At 43.9% G+C, this 27,442-nt stretch overlaps 1 protein-coding gene across 7 annotated transcripts in view; it reads left to right on the top strand.

Moving 5' to 3' along the window:
• The window catches only part of LOC311227921 (uncharacterized protein), a 196,265-nt gene extending 169,331 nt beyond the window's left edge, over window positions 1-26,934 (top strand). For 6 of the 7 annotated variants that reach the window (XM_084313783.1, XM_084313788.1, XM_084313787.1 and 3 more), the window contains 3 exons: window positions 14,426-14,545; window positions 17,177-17,233; window positions 22,518-26,934. In XM_084313783.1, the coding sequence (XP_084169909.1) occupies window positions 14,426-14,545; window positions 17,177-17,233; window positions 22,518-22,546 (206 nt within the window). In that variant the 3' untranslated portion in view covers window positions 22,547-26,934. The remainder of the gene's footprint in view (window positions 1-14,425; window positions 14,546-17,176; window positions 17,234-22,517) is intronic. The other variant, XM_084313784.1, reaches the window with a different exon arrangement.
• Window positions 26,935-27,442: the final 508 nt, after the last annotated feature.

The raw sequence follows: 27,442 nt of genomic DNA, 5'->3' as shown, positions 1-27,442 counted from the left end.
GTCATTATTGCTTTGTGTTGAGTGAGACAGCTGCCTGGACGGAGTAGAGCTGTTTATTAATACATAACTGATGTGACAGTTTATAACTGTTTATTAATACATAGCTGTATGAATGACTGATGTGACAGTTTATAACTGTTTATTAATAGCTTTATGAATGACTGATGTGACAGTTTATAACTGTTTTAATAGCTTTATGAATGACTGATGTGACAGTTTATAACTGTTTATGAATACATAGCTGTATGAAGGACTGATGTGACAGTTTATAACTGTTTTATATAGCTGTATGAAGGACTGATGCGACCGTTTATAACTGTTTTATATAGCTGTATGAATGACTGATGTGACCGTTTATAACTGTTTATTAATACATAGCTGTATGAGGGACTGATGTCAACTGTTTATTCATACATAGCTGTATGAATGACTGATGTGACAATTTATAACTGTTTATTAATAGCTTTATGAATGACTGATGTGACAGTTTATAACTGTTTATTAATAGCGGGCGGCTGGGTGGCGCAGCGGACATTGCGCTCGTCACCAATGCAAGAGACACCGGGTTCGACTCCGGCTGTCGGCGTTGGGCCAGCCGTCATACTAACTCAATTGGCAGAGTTAGCGGGTGGAAGTCGCTGGGTGGTAATCTGGACGTTGTGGACAGCGACTCCTACAGGTCGGTTGGGGGACGCCTGCACAGCAGAGACAGGAAATGGCGGGGGTAGTGTGAGCCTCCCACACGTTATACCTCGCCAATGAGAGTCCGCGCTGGCAGGTGAATAGATGTGACAGGCTGCCTCCTCGTGTATCGGAGGGGACACGTGATGCAAGGCTTCTATCCTCCCTATAACCGGCCAATGGGGGGCATATGCGAGCAACGTTCAAGGCAGGGGAGGGGAGAATTGGCACAGTGGAATTGGGATGGGAGAAAAATAGAATAAGAGGAGAAAAAAGTGGATAAAAAAAACTGTTTAATAATAGCTTTATGAATGACTGATGTGACAGTTTACAACTGTTTTTAATAGCTTCATGAACGACTGATGTGACAGTTTATATGTGTTTATTAACACAGCTTTATGAATGACTGATGTGTCCATTTACAACTGTTTATTAATAGCTGATTGATTGATTGATTGATTGATTGATTGATTGATTGATTGATTGATTGATTGATTGATTGAATTGATTGATTGATGGGTAGGCGGGGTAGGGGAAACTGTACAACTGTACAAGCAAAACTGTACATTGGAATATCGACGAAACCATACTTGGTTCCAAGAAGAGGGTCTTGTGTATTATTGGGTTAGGACTAGGGCTGTCAAAATTAATGCTTTAACTTTGGAGATTAATTTAAACTATTTAAAGCATTAAAATAAATTAATCTAGATTAATCTATGGAGTGAAAAATCTTCAACGTTCTGAACTTTCAGCAGTATATTTGCTTGTTCGGATATAAGAAAGAGGTCTAGCTGAGGTTTTGTTGAACATTTGTATTTCACAGGAGAGAAACTGTATTCAAAGAAAGCTATTAAAATAGTCTTTGAATCTAAATATACTTTCTTTGTGTTGACTTTACATTAATTCCATGATTTTACTCAAGTAAATATCTGTTACAAGCTTCGGCCTTAAGTAGAAAAATGTATCTAGATTAATTACAGAAAATTGTGAGATTAATTAGTTAAATTTTTTTAATCTATTAACAGCACTAGTTAGGACATTTACTGTACATTGGAGGGGGTTGGGTTAGGACATTTACAGGGGCCAGTTTCGAATTGCAGTCTCCCGTAGGTGCTCTTTGAGAGTGGTTTTGAAAGTGGGTAGTGATTAACATTCCTTTACAGCTTTGGGTAGGGTGTTCCACATTGATGTGGCATAATTGCGAAACGTGTTTAGTCCCTTGTTTGAGCCGAATCTGGGTTTAACATGATTTGTGGAGCTCCCTCTGGTGTTGTGGCCGTGGTATTCACTGACCTTTGGGAAGTATTTTGACATGTACATGGGTACCTTAGTCATGTAGTGTATCTTGTAGACCAGGCCCATTGCAAGTTGCTGTACTCTGTCGTCTACTCTAAGCCATCCTAGGTAGTCAAAGTGGGCAGGGGTGAGGTGGGTTCTAGGAGTAAGGTCAAGTAGTAGTCTGACCAGTTTGTTTTGTGATGTTTGTAATCTTGTTTTTAGCGCCTTTGAGGTGCTTTGGTACCATGAGGTGCAAGCATAGTCGTAGTACCCTTGAATGAGTGCTCCTGCCTGAGTCTTCAGGGTATTCTTGTTTACCAGAGAGGAGATCCGGTACAAGAATCTAGTTCATTGGTAGACTTTTTTTTATTACATTGGATGCCATTTTGTCACAGGAAAGATTTGCCTCTAGGATGGAACCTAGGTATGTAATTTCATCTTTCCTTGTGACAATATTGTTGTAATACAGTAGTGGTCCTAGTATGCTTCCTTGTGGATGGATGAGCTGTATGAATGACTGATGTGACCGACTTCAGAGAGAGTTGGAGGACATTCCAAGAGTTAGAGGCGTCATAGGAACAAGCTGATTTCCCTAGATCAGAACATACTCAAGGGACTCTAAGAACCATCCAGTCATTAGAACGCTTGCTGTTCAGTCAAACCGTGATTCAGTTTGCAACACCTGTTGCGTCAGTAACGCTACCTACAGTACATGCGTTATGGAGTTAAAAAGCAACACCCTGCTCTGAGTTGAGGTGATTTCTTATTGCTGGTAATATGATTGAGCTCTGAGGAGACTCTGCTGTAGTCTTGCTGTCCCAAAGACCAAATCTGATGAACTATTAGTGAATATCTGGACTACTATAAGAGTATGGAGTATGTTAGTGCTGTGGCCAGAGGCTTTCTTAAAGGAACACACCGGCATTGTAGGAAATGTGCCCACTATCCGACAGGAAGGAAGCTATCCGGCTGCCAGGTAGCCTAGCTTAGCACAAATGAATGGAAGCGGATACGGACCGCTAGCCTACCTTAACAATTTGATTGCCAGCATGGGGTGGGCGATTTATCGCTTGAGTGCCAGCGCTTAGGGCGAGCACATTTGTGAACGCATAAACTACCGTACTTTTCGGACTATAAGCCGCGGCTTTTCCCCCCATTTTTCAACCCTGCGGCTTATATAACGGTGCGGCTAATCTATGGATTTTTACAGCTAACTGGGCGCACTCCCTCAGCTCTGTGACCGTCAGATCAGACTCCTAAATCTGCTGCAGCAGTGCACGCCTTGCCCCTCCTCCTCCCCCTCACGTCAACAAACCATTACGGCAAGAGTCTAGTGTATGAGCAGCTCAGGGCTCCTCTTTCAACATGCTGCCTACCTACTGTACCCGGCGCTGCTAACTGGCTAACGTTATGAGAGCTAACGTTGCTACCTACTGTACCCGGCGCTGCTAACTGTTCTTGTTTAAACAAAAATGTTAATAAATGGGAGCTTCCTCAAACAGCCATCTCTTTCCCGACAATCCCCTCTGTGCACGAACCCTTACATATGGTAATTAAACATTAAAACACCTGCGGCTTATAGTCCAGTGCGGCTTATATATGTACACATCATTCAATTTAGCTGCTGCGGCTTATATTCAGGTGCGGCTTATAGTGCGAAAAGTACGGTATATCTTAAATTATGGCTATGTGTCTAATATGCCCGTCGCTTATCAATGACTTGCTTGCAGTCAACATGTATGAAACGGATTGTTTTTTCATCGGTACATTTCCGTTTTATACCGTTTTGAATACGAGTATAGTTTTGGACATTTCTAGAAAAAAAATTATTCCGCAGGAATCGCCCTTTAGTGGAATACACACAACACGTTGTAATTTTCCAGCTGATTTATTAATCGTTTTCAAATAAACGCTAAATTATCGATAGTATATGTGTACTTATGCACGCTAGAGAAGTGGGCTGAAAAATCGATTATCTATGACCTGGTCAGCGCTAACGTCATACAGGCACACACAGACACAGACACGTTGTGAAATATGTGAACAAAAACATCTGATTACCCCAAAACTGGTAAAATAGATTCCTTACCTCAGATCAGATGTTCTGCAAAAAGATTATTCCAATTCCTGATCGCCATTCCAAATATCGATCGTGTTTATTGATCCCAACATTAGACCTCGAAACAGATAATCCACGCTGCTTTCGGTTGCCCCAATGAATGCAATAGTCTCCGGTTACATGCCTGAGAAGTCAAATGTGGAATCCGGAGTTTTCTTTTCACATGCATTTTCAATGAGTCCATTCCAATGGGTGCAATACCATCCGGGAGACAATAGGGGGCGGTATTTGACCTTTTCAAGCTCATAGACAGTCCCAATGATAACGTGAGGCTGGATTGATGAAAAATTAATGGATATCGCTAATAAAAGAAATAACGATTAAATAACGAGATTTCTTGTCATTGGCACTGAACGCATGGCGGCCAACAACGATATTTCTCGTCGTTGGCACTCAATGTGTTAAAACCTTGAGAGAGGTGTTTTTTTGGCCAACAGCTAGGCTAATGGTCCATATCTGCTTCCATTCATTTGTGCTAAGCTAGGCTAGATTGCAGCTGCATAGCTTTCTACTGAACACAAAGAGGAAATTGGTATCTATGGAGAAGATGGTAAGCACATTCCACATAATGTTGACGTGTCCCTTTTATAGGTGCCCTGATTTTCTATGTTTTGCATCGTATTTTACACGAGGGCTCGTCTCAACACTGACACCATGTAAAATACGTACGTCGTGCAGTTCAGCTGTGACAAGAACCCTCCCTATTGAAACAAAGCCATTGGATGGTGATATAACGACTGACCAATCACAGTCAGACCGGCACATCCGGCTCCGTCTTTGTTCGCGGCCGCTCCTACTTCTCTGGGGAAACACACACACTGTTCCTATTGACCTCTATTGATATCTGGTCTGTATAAAAACTGTCTGCAGAAGGCTTACATTGTGTGAAACGTTTGTTTTGTTGGTGCATCATGTTGTTCAGTCAAGCAATTGCTTTCTGACACTGGCAGCCAATAGTTCCCACCATTTTGAAAAGTTAGGTGTGCTCTGTTTGTGTCGGCTGCAGGATATTGCCACACTTCCCTACCTGGAGTATTTAATATTACTCCAAGTGACCTGACATTTAGAGGTAATGACTATTTCTGGGCAAACCATGGTCTTCAGTGTGATTTATATCAGTTTTGTATGAACACCATCTAATCCTTGTTTATCCTCCCAAGTTGTTTTGGGGCACGACCAAAATAGAGGCAATCTCCGCTCTGATGTATGGGTGGTCCTTGACTTCTGTGTTTCGCTCGTAAAGATGGCAGCTCGCTCATAAACGTTCTCTTCTACCTAAACGGTTCACTAAAATGTGTTTCTTTTTTTTTAATCTTTTTTTTTATCCCCCTTTTTTCGTATTTTCTCCCATCCCAATTTAGTCGCTATGCCAATTCCCTTCCTGGTCGTTGCACGCATTTCCCCCCCACTTGCCGACCTAGGGAGGGTTGAAGACTATCACATGTCTCCTACGATACATGTGGAGTCAGCCAGCCGCTTCTTTTCACCTGACAGCGAGGACTCTCACTGGGGGAGTGTAACGCGTGGGAGGATCACACTACCTCCCCCAGATCTTTTTCCTGCTGAACAGGCGACCAGGAGGTGTCGCTGTTTACAACGACCAGGACACATACCCCACCGGCTTCCCACCCGCTAACACTGCCAATTGTGTTAGTAGGGACGACTGACCAAGCCGGAGGTACCGCTGACAGCTGGATTAGATCCCAGAGTCTCTGCGGTGGTAGACAGGCGCTTAGTCCGCTGCGCTACCCAGCCGCCCACTAAAATGTGTTTCTGACAACATTTTGGGTGAGAAATAGGATATTGCAATCGCTGAATATCCATTCACATTTGATTTGCAATGCCCAGTTTGACAGTTTGATCTGAATTTCGCAAGCCAGACGCCTCCCGCGCACAGAAACAGCCCGTCGAGAACAGGACTGAAACAGAGGGGTGTAGAGGCATGCCAGAATGCATTCAATAAAAAAGAGTGATATTTTTTTCAAAAGAAAATGTCAAATACACATTTTGGGGACCTCAGACACCTATAAGATAAGATATTCCTTTATTGATCCGCTTGGGGAAATTGAGAAATGAAATTCTATATTAACTTGTTGAAAAGGAGTACAATATGGGACCTTTAACCTTCTGTATTGTCGTAGTGAAAAGGTTAACCATTTGGTAGAGTGGCAGTGAAATGGTTAACCTTCTGCATTGTCGTAGTGAAAAGGTTAACCATTTGGTAGAGTGGCAGTGAAATGGTTAACCTTCTGCATTGTCGTAGTGAAAAGGTTAACCATTTGGTAGAGTGGCAGTGAAAGGGTTAACATTCTGTATTGTCGTAGTGAAAAGGTTAACCATTTGGTAGTGTGGCAGTGAAAGGGTTGACATAGTTTAAAAACGTACATGTAAATATACTCACGGTTATCAGTGCCAGTCCAGTGAACAATCTGGGGAAAAGAACAAGGCAAAGTGGGCGTAGAAAATTAATACCAACAAATTAGAACAGGTGCCACCCGCTCTGCGCCTCTCTGAGCATGTTCTGCTCCACGTGAAGACGTGAGCTGAGCTGCCACATCGCTGTCTCGTGCCACGTCGACGGGTCATCCTGGCAAACCAATCAGAACTTGCCATTTGTCCGAGGAAAGCAACCGTTTTAATTGGATGATCAAGAAAAGAGGGCAGGGTTTGAGATCAAACAACGTGGAATAAACAGGGATTAGGTCGTGTTTGTTCATAAACTACAACTTTAGGACAAAACGCACTGATATAAATCACACTGAAGACCATCTTTGCCATTACCTCTCAGTTTTAGGTCACTTGGAGATTCAAATGAGGAAATGTCCTGCAGCTGACTGAAAACAGAGCAAACCTAACTTTAACAATGGTGGATACTCTCAATGGTGGATACTCTCAATGGCTGCCAGTGTTGGAAAGCAATTGCTTGACTGAACATGATGCACCAACAAAACAAACTTTTCACACAAAGCGTTGGTCAATAGGAACAGTGTCTGTGTTTGGGAGCGGCCGCGAACAAAGACAAAGTAGCTGGATGTGCCGGTGTGATTTATTGGCTCTTTACACGACCAACCTCTCCATTTAGTAATATTAATAATAAGAGTAGCCGTGCTGATTGGCAGACTGGTATCCATGCTGATTGGCAGACTAGTGGCCATGCTGATTGGCAGACTAGTGGCCATGCTGATTGGCAGACTAGTGGCTGTGCTGACTGGCAGACTAGTGGCCATGCTGACTGGCAGACTAGTGGCCATGCTGACTGGCAGACTAGTGGCCGTGCTGATTGGCAGACTAGTGGCCATGCTGATTGGCAGACTAGTGGCCATGCTGATTGGCAGACTAGTGGCCATGCTGACTGGCAGACTAGTGGCCATGCTGACTGGCAGACTAGTGGCCATGCTGACTGGCAGACTAGTGGCTGTGCTGATTGGCAGACTAGTGGCCATGCTGACTGGCAGACTAGTAGCTGTGCTGATTGGCAGACTAGTGGCCATGCTGATTGGCAGACTAGTGGCCATGCTGACTGGCAGACTAGTGGCCATGCTGACTGGCAGACTAGTAGCTGTGCTGATTGGCAGACTAGTGGCCATGCTGACTGGCAGACTAGTGGCCATGCTGATTGGCAGACTAGTGGCCATGCTGATTGGCAGACTGGTATCCATGCTGATTGGCAGACTAGTGGCCATGCTGACTGGCAGACTAGTGGCCATGCTGACTGGCAGACTAGTAGCTGTGCTGATTGGCAGACTAGTGGCCATGCTGACTGGCAGACTAGTGGCCATGCTGACTGGCAGACTAGTGGCCATGCTGATTGGCAGACTAGTGGCCATGCTGACTGGCAGACTAGTGGCCATGCTGACTGGCAGACTAGTGGCCATGCTGACTGGCAGACTAGTGGCCATGCTGATTGGCAGACTAGTGGCCATGCTGACTGGCAGACTAGTGGCCATGCTGACTGGCAGACTAGTGGCCATGCTGATTGGCAGACTAGTGGCCATGCTGACTGGCAGACTAGTGGCCATGCTGATTGGCAGACTGGTATCCATGCTGATTGGCAGACTAGTGGCCATGCTGATTGGCAGACTAGTGGCCATGCTGATTGGCAGACTAGTGGCCATGCTGATTGGCAGACTAGTGGCCATGCTGACTGGCAGACTAGTGGCCATGCTGATTGGCAGACTAGTGGCCATGCTGACTGGCAGACTAGTGGCCATGCTGACTGGCAGACTAGTGGCCATGCTGACTGGCAGACTAGTGGCCATGCTGATTGGCAGACTAGTGGCCATGCTGACTGGCAGACTAGTGGCCATGCTGACTGGCAGACTAGTGGCCATGCTGATTGGCAGACTAGTGGCCATGCTGACTGGCAGACTAGTGGCCATGCTGATTGGCAGACTGGTATCCATGCTGATTGGCAGACTAGTGGCCATGCTGATTGGCAGACTAGTGGCCATGCTGATTGGCAGACTAGTGGCCATGCTGATTGGCAGACTAGTGGCCATGCTGACTGGCAGACTAGTGGCCATGCTGACTGGCAGACTAGTGGCCATGCTGACTGGCAGACTAGTGGCCATGCTGACTGGCAGACTAGTGGCCATGCTGACTGGCAGACTAGTGGCCATGCTGACTGGCAGACTAGTGGCCATGCTGACTGGCAGACTAGTGGCCATGCTGACTGGCAGACTAGTGGCCATGCTGATTGGCAGACTAGTGGCCATGCTGATTGGCAGACTAGTGGCCATGCTGACTGGCAGACTAGTGGCTGTGCTGATTGGCAGACTAGTGGCCATGCTGACTGGCAGACTAGTGGCCATGCTGACTGGCAGACTAGTGGCCATGCTGATTGGCAGACTAGTGGCTGTGCTGACTGGCAGACTAGTGGCCATGCTGATTGGCAGACTAGTGGCCATGCTGATTGGCAGACTAGTGGCTGTGCTGACTGCCAGACTAGTGGCTGTGCTGACGTGCGTGTGTGTGTGTGCGTATGTGTGTGTGTGTGCGTATGTGTGTGTGCGTGCGTATGTGTGTGTGTGTGACTGTGAGGCATACCATGTAAAGTGTTCTGAGTGATCAGAAGACCAGGAGAAGAGAAGCGCTATATAAATGTGGTCCATGAATCAGAACTATTGGCATTGCTGTGGTTAAATTGCTGTGGTTAAAGACCGTCTCTCTGTATTTACCTGGAACATTACTCTGTTGGTTTACGCTTCACCAAGATAACTTGATTGATGAGGAGATGACATTGAAACCACATAAAAGCGTCTGCTGTGAGCTTAGCTGAGACAAGGAGAGGACAGTCATGCCGAGAATGTGACGGAATGTCACCTTTCTGTCTGTCCGTGTGTCCGTGTGTCCGCGCGCGCGCGTGTGTGTGTGTGTGCGTGCGTGCGCGCGAGTGTGTGTGTGTCCGTGTGTGTGCGTGTGTGTGTGTGTGTGCCTTTATTTGTGGCATGCAGGGCATGGGCGGGTGGGGGAGGTAGAGACAGAGAGAGAGAGAGAGAGAGAGAGAGAGAGAGAGAGAGAGAGAGAGAGAGAGAGAGAGAGAGAGAGAGAGAGAGAGAGAGAGAGAGGCAGAGAGACAAAGTGAGAGAGAGACAAAGTGAGAGAGAGACAAACAGAGACTGAAAAAAGAGAGAGAGACAGTGACAGTGAGCACGTATGTGTGTGTCTCTCTTCTGACTATGCCAGGTATCTACTCCATGCACGGTGACCAGGTGTCCCCCTTTTGGTTGTACTGTCCCACCATTTGACCGAACGTCCCACATATTGAGAGGATGTCCCTCTTTTTGAAGCAAAAAAAATAAATTGGTCTCGGTGAAGACCATGTTATTCTAATAAAAAAAATTACATTATCTATCTGTCCCACTTTGTCCCAACAAAATCGTACTGTTGTCCTGCTTTTGGACTTTTTGCATCTGGTCACCCTACACATGCACCATGATCACTGCTCCTCAAACTATTATGGGATGCCACAGAGCGGCTGTCATAGTTATGGGGCCACAGGTGCTGACAAACCTGCCGTGTCACAGTGACAGTCGCTAGGGAGCTAATTATGCGATGGGCGGCTCTGCCTCTGTTTAAAAGAATGGAAAATTACTGTGGCAATCGCCGTACCCCCCCCCCCCCCCCCCCCACTCACACACACAGATACATAGGAGTGGTATAAACTGCTAATGTGAAGGAACAGGAAATTCTGGCAGTTATAACAGAAACGCTGATTAAGGTGTCACTGTCACACACATGCACACGCACACACACGTACACACATTCACACACGCATATTCAAGTGCATGACGGTGACTTTCAAGGTTGGTTCCGCCAGACTGCGTTTCAACTGCGTAGTGCCATCTAGTGGCCACTCTCAGCATCTCTGCAGGTTTCTCTGAGAGACAGGGACCAGACAGGACGACCGGCAGCAGAACTATTCCCCCCTGTCAGCCGGCTTACGTCCACCTCTTCCTAGTCCATTTATTTAACCTTTATAAAATCACAAAGTATCTAATACATGAAGCAGAACAGACAAATTACAGTTAAAAGGCTGGATGACAGTCGCAGGTGTCTGTAAACGACTCTGCGATAGAGTCCTTAAAGGTAGTGAGGGGCATCAACTTCCAACTGCTGGGAGCATCGAATTGGAAGGAGGATTGACCAAAGGAAGTGTTAACACGGGGAACTTCTAGTGAGATATGGTGAGCAGCTCTGGTGTTATAGGGGAGTAGATGACCATTTTAACAGGTGTATCAAATAAGGAGGGATCAGACCAAGGAGGGTTTTGTGAACGATTGTAAGCCAATGAATTTCTTGCTGAGAGTGTAACAATGGCCGATTTACAATTTAGTGGATGAGTTGGTCACGAGGCCCTTAGTTTACTGAGATGCATTTAGTCTAATATTATTCAGTGTATGATTGCGGCCTTATGCCCCAACCGGGACGAAGAGGATAAGTAAGTAAGTAATATTATTCACACCCTGACATCATAGCGGCATTGACAGATGAGATATGTATTTAGTCTGTGATTAACCTTAAATGCGAAGAGGTCGTTTTACATGATACATTAATTTTCAGGACAACAATAAAGCCATTTCATAGATCTGTTGATTAAATGGGCTAAATGTTATTGAATCAAACATTTTGTTAATTTCAGACACAGAGAGATACATGAAGAGGTTGAAGAGTAGGGTTAATGTTGCAGTACCCACCGCACAGTGATGAGTCACGCCCTCTGAAGGTTTGGGGGCGTGGCTCTGGGTTTTTGTTGTTGTCAGACATGTGCCGCGAGCGCGTGACGGTGTCAGTGTCAAAAAGGACGTATTTGCACCCGTCCTCCTGCAAGTTATCCAGATCCTACAGACTGCAGCTTTAAAGATCCCCTCTGTGTGCATTTTAAACCTTTAAAAAGAATGTTCTATGTTGAATAACAATTTGTAGGAATATGTTTTTTTTTCACCAAATTGTTCAATATACGACTGAAAATGGCTTAGCAGCATCTCTACACCTTTTCCCTCATTGAGAATGCAAGGATCTATCAATATGCTAATTGCCAACGAGCGCACGTTGATACTCGACAGGAATTCCAAGTTGGCAGTTTAGATTCCTTCGAGGCTGCATGTCAATCACTACTCAGCTTCCTGTGTAGTGACATCACACATGCACATGTCAATCACTACTCAGCTTCCTGTGTAGTGACATCACACATGCACATGTCAATCACTACTCAGCTTCCTGTGTAGTGACATCACACATGCACATGTCAATCACTACTCAGCTTCCTGTGCAGTGTTGGGACTAACGCGTTACAAAGTAACGCGTTACAGAAACGAAGTAACTTTTTGCCGCAACTAGTACTCTAACGCATTACTTTTGAAATTCAGTAACGCTACTTACGTTACTGAATGGTTTGTTAGTTCGTTACTGCGTTCTTTTTATGTAGATTCATAGCGAGCGTCCTTATTTCGCCTGCGTTTGTTTTGTTTACTGTAGACTGAAAGGCGCTATATAAAACGAAGTATTATTATTATTATTATTTCTTTCCGTAGCCTCATTCTGGTTTCGCACTTCTGATTGGCCACTGACGTTCTGAAAGAAATAGGCGCTCTCTACAGTAAACAACAAGAGGACGCTCGCTATGAATCTACATAATAAGAACGCAGTAATAATAACGAACTAACAAACCATTTAGCAACTACTTGGAGAGATAATTAATATACAACATGGAAACGAGATAAAGAACATGTTTGAAGGGCTGCTGGAGTCAACTGGACTAACGTTACATCTCGACCACCGCAGACTGGTGACGGTGAGTGCAATGTGTTCACTGAAACTCAAGATCAACGGATTTTGACTGTACTTAATCTGCCAGGGAATCTCATAATACTAATCAAACAATATAAATATAGTCCTTTCATGCACAATTGATATCCTAACTATTCTAACGTTGCAATGCTTTGATAACAACGCTGCAAGATGGTTATGAATGAATTAATGAATGGATGAATGAATGAATGAATGAAAACTTTATTTAACAGATTGCAGAATGGGTACAATACAGTACGGCTCAATACATACAATTGTTAAGGGGATGCAGACCTGAGAAAGACGTTTGTCTTGTTTCCATCAGGGTCCCCCATTTTCAATTCATATAGACATTTATGACATACACAACATACATGACATTTATGGCATAGGGACATATAGGTATTTAGTACTGATACATTTGTGACATAAGCGGTATTCAAATATACAGTACTGTTACCCCTAGATCCTGACAGAGTATATACATATGATGGGGAGGGGACTGTACATTAGGAGGGGGTGGGTGGGTGGGAGAGAAATATACATACAGCGGGGAGGGAATATATAATGAAACGCTCTAGACCACATTGCTTAGCAGAGTTCGGTGATGTGAATGGAAACTGTCAAGTTGATCAACCGATTTTGAGTATATGGGGCATGGGACTTGAGCAATTTATTTTTTTTATTTTTTTTTAAATAACTAAATAGTTACTTTTCACAGTAACTCATTACTTTTGGGTGTAAGTAACTAGTACAGTAACGAAGTTACTTTGAAATGAAGTAACTAGTAAAGTAACTGAGTTACTATTTTTCAGTAACTAGCACAACACTGTTCCTGTGTAGTGACATCACACATGCACATGTCAATCACTACTCAGCTTCCTGTGTGTGACATCACACATGCAACTCAGATTTCAGGGTGTCAAGTACAGAGAAGCTCTCCCTCTCCTTCCAGGGGAAGAATGTGAAAAGGATGCTCTGGTGACAAGTTTTCCAACAAGCTGTATAGTCAAAGTCATGCCTCCAAGACGAGTTAACCATAAATAACAAGCTGTATAGTCAAAGTCACGCCTCCAAGACGAGTTAACCATAAATAACAAGCTGTATAGTCAAAGTCACGCCTCCAAGACGAGTTAACCATAAATAACAAGCAGTATAGTCAAAGTCACGCCTCTAACGTTACACCGGCACATGTTTTTATTTACATATTTGTTGCGACCAAGAGAGATTTTGTAGCATGAGTTACACACGCCTAAAGATATTTTGGAGCACGATTGTAGCTCAAACATGTAAATATTTGACTTGATTCAGACAGCGTGGAGTCGACGTAATTATGCACAGATGCTTTGGAATTTATGATTTGTACATTTTGTACCGAGAGACTGAAGTGATGAGAGGCCTTGTGCAGAATGTGTAGAATGTATGAAGACACAATGGTTGCTATGTGCCAAACAATAGTCGCTATGTGTTGATATATTATTATTATTATTATTATTATTATTATTATTATTATTATTATTATTATTATTATTATTATTATTATTATTATTATTATTATTATTATTATTATTATTATTATTATTATTATTATTATCATTATTATATCCACAAAAACATAATCATTTGTGGTTTTATTACTGGATCTTGTGAACAAGTCACAGGGTACAGTAATATTATAGTAATGTCATGCCTTGACTGTTTCACTTACCTTAATCAGGCCTTTTCTTTAGAAAGTGGTCACCATTGGTTATGGGCAGCCATGTTGGAAGAAAGAGAACTACACAAAATGGCCTCTTGTGGTGTAAAACATGAGTTGTAACTGGATTGGTTGGGTGCTATATATTTACATTTTCAATGTCGTAATCAAATAAAATGTTATATAATCTACTAGTTTATATTCCTCTCTCTCTCTCTATCTCTCTCTCTCTCTCTCTCTCTTTCTCTCCTTCTCTCTCTCTCTCTCTCTCTCTTTCTCTGGTACGTCTCTGAGACATGTTGACATTCTTATCAACTATGAGATTGACACCCAGTCCATTTGTCTTGTTTGTTTGTCCCCAGAAGGCAACTCTGGCAGCTCATTGGCTGGTATCCTGTGCGGAGTGGGCGTGGCCATAGTGGGTGCAGCCGTTGGATACTTTACCTACCAGAAAAAGAAGCTCTGCTTCAAGAACAGCGGAGGTAATTATCCAATTAGCTAGTGAACACACGTTATTATATAGGGTTATTACATTAGCCTATTGAGGATGAGATTATTTAATTATCTCACTAATAAGCTAGTTGATATCTAGCTAGCTAGCTAACAAACATGTTGTTATTACCCTGTATCAAGAATAGAAGGGGCATTACCTAACTAACTGACTAAGACATAGTTATACATTTAGAGAGCTGTCAGTCACACATGGTCCCGCCTCCTAATACTGCTGAGGCAGCGGTTACTAGTTGACAGTCAACACTGTGCTACGGGAGAAACAGGAAGCAGCCCGCTTCTCCCCGACAGACACAATAACCACCCTGTGTTGTGATGCCGGAGAGGTGAGGGGTGTCAGCCCCAGGGAGGGGGGAAGTGGAGGGTGTCAGCCCCAGGGAGGGGGGAGGTGGAGGGTGTCAGCCCCAGGGAGGGGGGAGGTGGAGGGTGTCAGCCCCAGGGAGGGGGGAGGTGGAGGGTGTCAGCCCCAGGGAGGGGGGAGGTGGAGGGTGTCAGCCCCAGGGAGGGGGGAGGTGGAGGGTGTCAGCCCCAGGGAGGGGAGAGGTGGAGGGTGTCAGCCCCAGGGAGGGGGGAGGTGGAGGGTGTCAGCCCCAGGGAGGGGGGGAAGTGGAGGGTGTCAGCCCCAGGGAGGGGGGAGGTGGAGGGTGTCAGCCCCAGGGAGGGGGGAGGTGGAGGGTGTCAGCCCCAGGGAGGGGGGGAGGTGGAGGGTGTCAGCCCCAGGGAGGGGGGGAGGTGGAGGGTGTCAGCCCCAGGGAGGGGGGGGGGGTGGAGGGTGTCAGCTTCAGGAAGGGGGGGGGGGGTGGAGGGTGTCAGCTTCAGGAAGAGGGGGGGGAGGTGGAGGGTGTCAGCCCCAGGGAGGGGGGGAGGTGGAGGGTGTCAGCCCCAGGGAGGGGGGGAGGTGGAGGGTGTCAGCCCCAGGGAGGGGGGAGGTGGAGGGTGTCAGCCCCAGGGAGGGGGGGAGGTGGAGGGTGTCAGCCCCAGGGAGGGGGGAGGTGGAGGGTGTCAGCCCCAGGGAGGGGGGAGGTGGAGGGTGTCAGCCCCAGGGAGGGGGGAGGTGGAGGGTGTCGGCTTCAGGAAGGGGCTTCAGCTAATGGGACGCAGGCACAATTCACAGACCTAAAGTTTCAACCTCGATGTGTCCTTGTCAAAGAAAATGTACAAGGGGTACAAGAGGTAGAGAATCTGAGAAGACAAGAGGTAGAGAATCTGAGAATCTGAGAATCAAGAGGTAGAGAATCTGTCACAGTGGTGTCAGGAGAACTGCCTCTCCCTGAACGTCAGCAAAACAAAAGAGATGATTGTGGACTTCAGGAGGTCGGGGGTCAAGGACTACAGCCCCCTCAGCATCGACGGGGCACCGGTTGAGAGAGTGAACAGTTTCAAGTACCTCGGAGCCCACATATCCGAGGACTTGACATGGACCACACACATTGACAGTGTTGTGAAGAAGGCACGACAACGCCTCTACTTCCTCAGGCGCCTAAGGAAGTTCCAAGTCAGTCAGAAGATCCTTAGGAACTTCTACTCATGTACAATAGAGAGCATCCCGACTGGCAACATCACCTCCTGGTTTGGGAATAGCACTGCACAAGACCGTAGCAGACTACAAAGAGTGACACGTTCAGCCGAACGCACAATTGGAGGGGGCTTCCCACCCTCCAGAACATTTACAACAAGCGGTGCAGGGGGAAGGCTAAGAGAATTATTAAGGACTCGAGCCACCCGAACAACTGCCTCTTTGAACTGCTGCGGTCAGGCAAGCGATACCGGAGTCTTAAGGCGAGCACAAAAAGACTCAGAAGAAGCTTCTATCCCCAGGCCATCAGGCTGCTAAACGAACAATAAACACTATGCAACAACCATCAAATGCACACAGCACACACACCCACACGCACACACTCACTTAAACCACACAAACACACTTTATATTTATTGATAAAGGATTTGCACTACAACTCGTACACCCACTGTAAATTGTACCTAAATTGCACCTCATCCCATTTCTGCCTTGCACTATATAGTATTGTATTAGTACACTGCACAGTATTGTATATTATATGGTAACTCAGTTACGTCTATTCTGCATCGAACATTGTACATATGTCTATACTGAACACTGTGACCTCATTTTTTTTTTTACTTCTAATTTACTATGTTATTTTATGTTTATGTTGTATAAAAGTATTCTGTACTTCTGTATGACAACTATTAAAGAAACTTGAAACTTGATTATCAATGTCTCTCCGTCTTGCTCTCCCTTTTCTTTCTTTCTTTCTTTCTTTCTTTCTTTCTTTCTTTCTTTCTTTCTTTCTTTCTTTCTTTCTTTCTTTCTTTCTTTCTTTCTTTCTTTCTTTCTTTCTTTCTTTCTTTCTTTCTTTCTTTCTTTCTTTCTTTCTTTCTTTCTTTCTTTCTTTCTTTTTTTCTTTCTTTCTTTCTTTTTCTTTCTTTCTTTCTTTCTTTCTTTCTTTCTTTCTTTCTTTCTTTCTTTCTTTCTTTCTTTTCTTTCTCTGTCTCTCTTTCTCTCTCCGTCCCTCTGTCTCTCTTTCTTTCTTTATTCTCTCTCTCTGTCTCCCTCTCTCTCTTCCCCTCTCTCTCTCTGTAAGGGGATGTAGAAGCTGCTCGTAAAACAGAGGCAGCGGAGGCCCAGTCTGACCCTCAGGGTAAGAAACACACACACACACACACACACACACACACACACACACACACACACACACACACACACACACACACACACACACACACACACACACACACACACGCATGCACGCATGCACATACACGTGTGTGCGCACAAATGCACACCTTAAGTATACATTTTAGGCACCACACAGTTTAAGAATACATAACCACTTACATACTATACATATAGTACACAGACATACCAGTGCAGTACACACATACCCACTTACATATACTATACATATAGTACACAGACATACCAGTGAAGTACACACATACCCACTTACATATACTATACATATAGTACACAGACATACCAGTGAAGTACACACATACCCACTTACATACTATACATATAGTACACAGACATACCAGTGTAGTACACACATACCCACTTACATATACTATACATATAGTACACAGACATACCAGTGCAGTACACACATACCCACTTACATATACTATACATATAGTACACAGACATACCAGTGAAGTACACACATAACCACTTACATACTATACATATAGTACACAGACATACCAGTGTAGTACACACATACCCACTTACATATACTATACATATAGTACACAGACATACCAGTGCAGTACACACATACCCACTTACATATACTATACATATAGTACACAGACATACCAGTGCAGTACACACATACCCACTTACATATACTATACATATAGTACACAGACATACCAGTGCAGTACACACATACCCACTTACATATACTATACATATAGTACACAGACATACCAGTGCAGTACACACATACCCACTTACATATACTATACATATAGTACACAGACATACCAGTGCAGTACACACATACCCACTTACATATACTATACATATAGTACACAGACATACCAGTGCAGTGCACACATACAAGCATAAACCTCCTTACATGTACAGCATGTATTATTATATATGTATTTATTTTACATATTCTATTCATTACATACTTTTTTCGTATGATGTAATGAACCAGTGATTGCTTGCTTCAAACAGATAGCCCTCTGGGTGTAATCAAAGTCAAAGTAGACTTTATTAATCCCTCAGGAAAACTCACATGGTCAGAGCCAAGAGCAACACTCCACAAGTCAACACACACACACACACACACACACACACACACACACACACACACACACACACACACACACACACACACACACACACACACACACACACACACACACACACACACACACACACATCACTAACTACACTATCACTAACTTACATGATCACTAACTTACATGATCACTAACTACACTATCTCTCACTACACTATCACTAACTTACATGATCACTAACTTACATGATCACTAACTACACTATCACTAACTTACATGATCACTAACTTACATTATCACTAACTACACACAACTTCTTATGGATATATGGATAGTGTAGAAATCGTTGAAATACAGAAACGCAAAATCAAAGCCGTGTGTCATTTATAACAAGTGACGGCTGTCAGAGCTGTGCCGTGCTGGAATCTGACGGCTCGTAGTAACCAAGCATTTGATCAATGAAACCCCAAAAAGGGCATCTCCTCTAAGCCTAACCCCAAAACCAACCTCCTTAAAGTGACAGTGCCCCATCAACACATCAATACAATAAATACCATGGTGAATTATGTTTCTAGAACCCACTACAATAGCACCTTTAAAGTTCACGCTTTAGCTCGATTTCAGTGGGTGAGTAAAAAAAAAACACAAAACGCAGCACAAGGATTAAAATGTACCACTTAACCTGTTGCGTGGCTGAACTCATTGGGGAGGCACTGGGCGTCGTCCATCATGAGGACTGTACACAGCTGCTGATGATGTCACAACACAACCAATGACCTCACTCACGTCTTAATCACACCACGTAGCTTCAGATTCATCTTGAACACATATTTCAAAAACGAAAAGGACGAAGAAAATAATACAAAATATGAATAACCTTTGTACTTTCTTTTACTATCATGCATTTTGTTACTAAGTAATCTACCTTGCCTATATTACTTCCTACTATGCTAACCTGTCTATACTACTATACACTCAAGACTGTAGCACCCAAGTTCAACACTGTTTGACGAACAATGTTACTTAGCTGTTCTATCCTTCCTGCTGACCTGTTGTGCAGCACTTGTATAAAACTGTCAGCTAAATGACTAAATGTAAATGTAAATGTAAAACACATGTCTTAATCACTGCAGCTTCAGATTAATCTTGGACACACATAAACACACATCAGGACAAAGGATGGAACACATATATAACTATAACTATATATATATAAATAAATAAAACGAATACTACAATTAATAGCCCAGACTTTTATCTGCTTCAATCAACAAACCAACCCTGCCTGTATTTGGAACACACGTCTACGTATATGGGACATGCCTCTAATTCCTTTTGCGCAAAAATCTTGCTCAGCAAAGTTAGGAAATATCTAATTGTTTATTTAAACCCGTATGAATATTACTTGTATGACATGTACCAGTATGACATCTAACCCTAACACCATATCTTCAGCGGTGCTTAGGAAAAGATGGCCGATACGATTTAGCTCCATTAATGCAGTAATTCTATCCACTCGGATACCAAGATTGAAGCTAACCTGTTGAAAATGTGATTAAATAGAGATGCTGGTGACAGAGTGGCACCTCAGAAGGTGAAGCCACATACCATGTACATTAAAAGTACTGTAAAAAAACAAAAAACTGCTTTGCAGTGTCAATGGCAACAATAATAAACAATTAATATTGACCAGGCTTCTAATTGTCGTTATTCTGTACTTGTGTTTGCGAGAGAAGACACAGACTCACCGCCGACTGTTGTGAGTGGAACCTCAGAGAAGCCATGTGGTTTTCACTAATATAATACTAATATCTGTGGACCGTCGTAGAATAACTTAGAATAATAAAGAGGGCGCGGTTAGGTGGCGTAGCGGAGATTGCGTTCGTCACCAACCCCGGAGCTGTGAGCTGGATTCGCCTGTTCGAATCCAGCTCACAGCTCCGGGGTTGTCACCAGCTTGGCTGGCCGTTCACACTAATACAATTGGCAGTATTAGAGGGTGGGAGAAGCTGGCGGGGTGGGTCCGGGTCGTTGTAAACAGCGACTCCTACAGTTCGGTCGGGGCGCCTGCTAAGCGCGGATGGGACCTGAGTGGGATAGTGTGATCCTTCCACACGCTACGCCCTCTCGGAGAATATCCGCGCTGCCAGGTGAAAAGAAGCGTTGATTGGCTGGACGTGTGTCGGAGGAAGCACGTGATAGCCTCCACTCTCCCAGATGATCTGACTGTGGGGGGTAAGTGCGCAGCGACCAGGAAGGGGATTGGGAATTGGCATAACGACTAACATTGGGATGGGAGAAAATCGGAGGAAAATGGAGTGGGGAAAAAAGATCAATAAAAAAAAAATAATAATAAAGAGGGCGTAGTTCCTCTTTAGATCCAATCCGCCGGCCGTGGTCTAATGATTGGCGTGTGTGACCGTGAAATGATGTTAGGCGTTGGCGCCTGTGTCCGATGAAGTCCACGGATATGAGGCCACAAGGGAGGTGTCATCAGATTTGAGTTATCCCACCAGGGCTGTGTCCTCAGCCTACACTCATTAGTGTACAGCGTGTCCAAGTTAGGTGATGACACACATTCCTGTGGGCCTCCTCCTGTACCTGTGGCTCTGGGATGGGGCGGTAAGGCTGACTTAAACAGTAACACCACTCAAATCACATCATTCCAATTAGGATGTCCGATATTATCGGCCGATATTGGCATTAAAATGTGATATCGGAAATTATCGGTAGGCCTATCGGTTTAAAAAAATATATATATATATTTTTTTATTTATTTAACCTTTATTTACCCAGGCAAGCAAGTAAGAACACATTCTGATTTTTTTTTATTGTCAAAAGTATGCATAATGTTGTGTTAATTCCAGAGATATGTAAGGGATAATGTATAGCTACGAGGTCATTGTCGCAAAATAATTGACCGACACAGAGTTTAAAATACCGAGCCGCCTCGGCGAGGTGTTTTAAACGTCAGTGAAGGTCAATTATTTTGCGACAATGATCGAGTATAGCTATACATTATCCCGCTTATTACATGGCTAACTTACTAACAATATACCTAATTCATTTTACATCGACTCGCAACACTGGTTCTGGCTGCGTTCTGGCTCCGCTCGTCGCTCCGCCCCCTGTCATCGCCGGCAGAAGAACACCGGCAGTGTCTAATTGCACTGAAACAGTGTGTGTCAGTGGGGCTTGATTGCGAACAGCTGCGCACAGCGGTCATTATTGTCCCACAGCGGTCATTATTGTCTGATAATGACCGCTGTCGGGGGGCTATTGACCAATCACAAGCAAGCATTTCGGCGAATGTGAAAACGCCATGTAATAAGTAATGTTAATTACCTGAAATTATTCAGTTTTTTGGGGGGGGGGAAACCCTGCATATATCGGTATCGGTTGATATCGGTTGATATCGGTATCGGAAATGAAGAGTTGGACAATATCGGTATATCGGCATCGGTAAAAAAGCCAAGATCGAGCATCCCTAATTCCAATATATTATTTCCATGGCCTATGAACGTTTTAATCAATATCTGTATGAGCTATCTCTCTCCCAAAGCCAGAAATGTCAAACTAATAATCAAACTTGTGATGTCTGGAGCTGCTCCATTGACACTGAATTTTTTGTGTGGACCCACATTAGATGTTGATTTCTTGTGTATACCCAAATGAGCTTTATTCTATAGTAGTGTTCTCAGTTCTGAAACAGAAAATACTCAGTGTCACCGTCACCATCTCTCCCGATTCCTCGTCTATGGAGCAGCTTCAGACCTTATACCTGATGATCACACAAGGTTTGAGTTTTTTGGATTTAGGTGCGAGTTGTTCACGTTCACTAAATTCTGAAAATGAATTCGGAATTATGAAAATGGGTGTGGTTTCCCTTTATCTCCTAACACGCTGACTGAATATGAAATTGTGTAGCTAATTATGTCCGGGTTGACGTCCAGGTCCATCGGGGAGGTCAACCAGGTCACCCAGCTTGTCAAAAATGTATTACTCCTCCATATTATACACACACACACACGCACGCACGCACACACGCACGCACGCACCCACGCACGCACGCACGCATGCATGCATGCACACACACACACACAGTGCAAACACGCATGTTTACATGTCGATCTCATATTTTTCCATCTTTTTTTCCCTCTCTCTTTTCAGTCCTCAGTAACCTGCTGAACTCCTCCTAAAAAGGCACGGGCACGTGACCCAGTTGGACCAATCACAGCCAAGCTGGAGCGGCCTTCTCACTGTTAAGCTCCGCCTTCAATAGAGCTATAATACTGTGAGGCCCCACTAGGGCTGTGTGTGTGTGTGTGTGTGTGTGTGTGTGTGTGTGTGTGTGTGTGTGTGTGTGTGTGTGCATGCGCATGAAAGAAAGGGTGAATGTCTGGTTTTGAAAGAGAGAGAATGTGCATGTGTGTGTATGCACATGCGTGTGTGTGTGTGCGTGTGCATGTGTGATGAATAGGTTGTTTTGTCGTTGTTTTAAATCTGCAACAATTATTGGGTCTCATTTTCTAATTGAAACCAAACCTGAAACTGTAGCCAGACCAATGCCAGTTTCTCTCCATGTTATCAGTAAAGGGATTTGATCTCCTACAATAAGTTATATGACCATAAGATGAATATTATTACAAAAATAATACAACTTTCTTTGTTTTATCCGTATGGCTACGATCCAATAAGCATCATACAATGTGAATGTATGTCAGATGTGTAACAGTAAACACATGGTAGTACATGCAGCTCTAGACCAGTGACAGACTTACTTCCTGTGTTTTATGTTGTTTTTTTACGGCCCAATCCCTGCTTAGTGGGCCGATGATGTCACTGTGTGTGTGTGTGTGTGATTGGTGACGGGGTTTAGTTTTAATCTGCCAGGGTTGTCTCGACACCTCATCAGTCAATTCAGGAAGAAGATCGACGATGTTTGATTTAAACCTCAAGATCAATTCAATTTCAAATCAGGATTATTCCATGAAGGCTCATTCACTTAATTTCCCTATGAATCGTCTTTCCAAAATGTATCGATCTATCTATTATTTAACTTGATCTATAAACTTCACTTCACTAGACCATATATTTTTTTGAATAAACACTTTGAATTCACACAAATTCACAATCCCTGAATTAGCTGATCTGAGTTGTCGCGAAGTGAGACCCTGGCTCCGTCTGTCTGACTTGGGGTCGGACAGATTTAATGTGATCTGGTAGTAGACTTTTAGTGGTTGTTGTGATCTAGTGTGTGTCCAGCTAGATGTGATACAGTCATGTATGTTTCCCTCTCTAGTGCCTTACACTGACAAAGCCCGGCCTGCGACCAAACGACCAAACCCCAAATACATCTGTCTCTGAACCCCAGAGGGGTAAATACCTCTTCCATGAGCTAAGAACTGGATGAAGGCTCCCCATACTTAACCAAATCCTCAGTGAGCATAGAGAGAAATGTATCTTTCAACTCGCAACCCATGATTGAGTCCCCTCGGGTTTGGTCATATTAGTCAAGCTGTAATCCAGAGACATACAGAGAAGGAGTTGAGCCATTTCAGTACAGACCGAGGCAAAATAGAGGTTTGTTTAAGTTAGGAGAAATACAATTTGGCAAATCTTAGTTCAGACCACCTCAAACCTTTCTTAAATATTCTAAACAGATGTATTTAAGTCAGAACTGTTGTGGAACTGTGTAAACCTCCCATGGGTTTTCCCAGGGCGGGACACAACTCCTTCTGTCGCGTGTCTCTGGCGTGGCGGCGCAGGCCGGGTGCTGTCCCATAACGTATGTTATTCCTCGTATCTCCTCATTACAAGATATTACCTACTCAACCTGTCATTGTTTTATACAAGACATTTACATGTAATTTACATGACGGCGGCGGCGGCTCAAAGCTAAACACGGACGGTCGGCAAACGGAACCCACTTGCCGCGGAATCTTGCGGTTAGAATGTAAAACGCCTCACATGACTCGGTTCTCCCACCACCGAAGCTAAACAGCGGCGCAGGTAAATCTCCGGTCTGCCTGTCTACTTTTTAAAACCCCCTAGCAGGAGGATGATTTGAAAGAACCGCTGGCACCGCGAACATCTTCCTGTAATAACATTGAGGGGAGAAACCCCGCAAGTGGCCTTCCTCGTGGAAACGTCCTATTCCCTATTTTACATTCAGAGCACAACAGCAACATAGGGATGTCATTTTATTGCCTTGTTATTTTAATGCCTTACACTTCTGTATTTGTACTACTTTAAATGAGAAAATAGGGGTTAGGATCTTTCACGCTGTCGCCGAAGGGGAAAAAGGACCGAGCGGAGATGTTTGGTCGATGTATCTGATAAGAAACAAACGTGAAACTGGGTGTTTTTTTTAAGAAAGAAAAAAAATTATTGTCCCCTGAAGAAAGTATTTTTCAGGCTGAGACAAGGACTTGTATGAAGATACGATCATCCCGTTCCATTCGCAGTCTCTTCTCTCCTGGGTTTCCTTCCGATGTTAATATTTGCCTTTTTAGTTTGGTTTTGCTTGCTGACCTGACGAGCGCCTGTGATCTGTGTTTTTAATGTGTGGAACGCTGACATGCACATAGTAGGATGTGTAAACGACCCTGTTTCACTCTCGGTAGCACAATAGTAGAAACAAGTAACAAACTGTCCTCCCCGCCTTATTATTTTGATGCCTTACGGTTCACCGCTCATTCCTCCCCTAGTCGAATCATGAACTAGGGGTTACTTAGCTAATTAGCACACCGCTAGAAGGGAGTGGCTACTGTACGTGTGCTCGTTGCAGACCTGCACACTGACGGTTTGTGGAGCACTGTATCGCTCTTGAAACTTTACAGGACAGAGACTGTTGCTAGCAGCCTCACGCTGAATGAGATTACTAGTGCGCAACAACACGCGCACTTCACTCGACTCCTACCGTAGGCCGTCGTAGGCCCCCCCGCTCCGGGTCGAAGCCCTGCTCGGATCCCTTCAAACACTTTACCGTGTGATAGAATGAGCTTATCGGGAGAACCTGAAACAAACAGAGCATTCTTGAGAGTTCACACTGCCCAGAAAGTACGTATGATATGCAGCGCGGATAACTCGATAACTATTCGTGCCACCGAATGCCAAGTAAAGTACAATATGATGCAATCGCTGCCTTTTTTTAAACAGATTTCATTGATATTAAAATGTTCTATTTCGCCTAACATTCCCACCCGATCGTGAGTAGGGTAGGCTCTCAAGATACACACCGACTGGTTCCTTTATGAAGGAAAAGAGCTGCTCTAAGTGCCGGTTCTACCTGACATTCGGCTCCGTCAGGTGAAAGTAAGTTGAAAGGATTCCGAACATGGCGTTGACCCAGGTCCCTACAGGCCTCTGCAGAGATAGGATCTTCTCTGGGAGCCAAGGACTGATTCCCTTTAGGCTTTGATTGAAACCTGAGGGCAAAGGGACTGGAACGATATTACACAACACCAGTGTGTGGAGATTGAAAATATCTCATAGCATGGTGTCTGGGAGTTTAGCTCTTCCCTGTCACATCATTGTCCAGTCCTTGATTTATTGTCCTCAGGACAAACACAAAACAATGTTGATCGAGAGCCAAACGGTCTCGATTCCCTGTAAAATGAAACCAAGCAAGAGAGAGAGAGAGAGAAAGAGAGGGAGAGCGAGAGGAACAAAACATTTGAGTAATCCGACCACAGTGTAACTGAAGGAATCTGTTTGCTCCCCCCAAGTGCACTTCCTTGATGCAATGATGTCATCATTGGCACGGTCCAATCCCCCTGCCTTACATGGTCCCGCCTCTCTCGATATCTGAGCGGGAAATCAGCAACGAGAAGAACACCCGTATTGAAACAAAAGGCTGTGTTTACATAGTGTAGGAGCAGAATAATTTTTTTTAACCCTTTATATCACAGATCCGCTCTTCTCATAGCTGTCCAAAAAGTGGAAGATCTTTAATCCAGAATGTGGTTTTCTCGTGGTCTAGGGACGGGATCGATTCACTTGCAATTCTCACAATTTCAGGAAGTGGATTTTCAAATGCCGAAAAACCTTTTTGGCGCGAAAGAGGTTCTATTATCCAACCTCTCGATGATTAAACGAGAACAAATGTTCTGCAGACATTTTGGCTTAAAATTTGGAATTGTTTTGAAAACGAGTCAAATCTGTCCCGTCAAAGGGTTAAAAATAATCTGACCATTTACCTCCTGAGTAAACTGAGCCCGGTCTTCAAACACGCTGAGATGTTCTGCAGGTGAATAGATAACACAATCTCTTAGGGAGAAGCACGTTCCTATCCTGTACACATCTTGATGCATTTAAAAAGAATAAAAGATTCAAACATATTTAGACCATTCATGCTGTCTTAGTATATTGTAGGACTCTCCATGGCTTTTCTATTTAATGATTCTGCAATCTCTTGTGTTTTTATGTTGGTTTTGTTTTGTTTAGTTTCTTAGGTTTTGAAATTGTGTTTTTGATTTTACCATCTGGCACTTACTGTTCAAATTTTTTATTTTATTTTAGTTTCTGTTTCTTTTTGAATTGTGTAAATACTGTCGGATAAGTCAATAAAGGAGTCTCTGAGGGGGTCGTTGTCTATTTGTCTCTGATTGAAGTGGTTAAAGGTTAACTTGTTCTGGTCTGACGTGTGGATTGGAGTTTAGTCACTTATTACACTGTGAATTTCTCTTGGCAGAGACTGAGGTGTGGCCAGCATTACCCTCCACTATCCCCAAATGTCAGACCAAAAGCAAAACATTTAAACAAAGTGCAGTACAAAGAAGAGCTATTTTGCCTAGAGGTCACTGTTTCACTGCAGTAGGGCCTACAGATTCTACACATTTACTTTTGAACTGTCTTTTACACATGAGGTCAGATGAGGGTTTTGTCATAAGCATGAATTCATAGAGCCAGGTAGGAATACATTAGATGATTTAATAAAAAAGAAAAAAAAATTGTTCTATGTTTATACTACTACCCAATATGCTAATATGTCTATATCACTATGCAGTCAGAGTGCAGCACTCAAGTTTGCTAGACAAACAATACCTCTTTTACCCTTAGCCGCCAGAGATGTACCCCTCCTGATGACTTTG

This window comes from Notolepis coatsorum, assembly GCF_963971535.1.
Source record: "Notolepis coatsorum genome assembly, chromosome: 5".
NCBI lineage: Eukaryota > Metazoa > Chordata > Actinopteri > Aulopiformes > Paralepididae > Notolepis > Notolepis coatsorum.
This window is presented reverse-complemented; position numbering and strand designations above follow the sequence as displayed.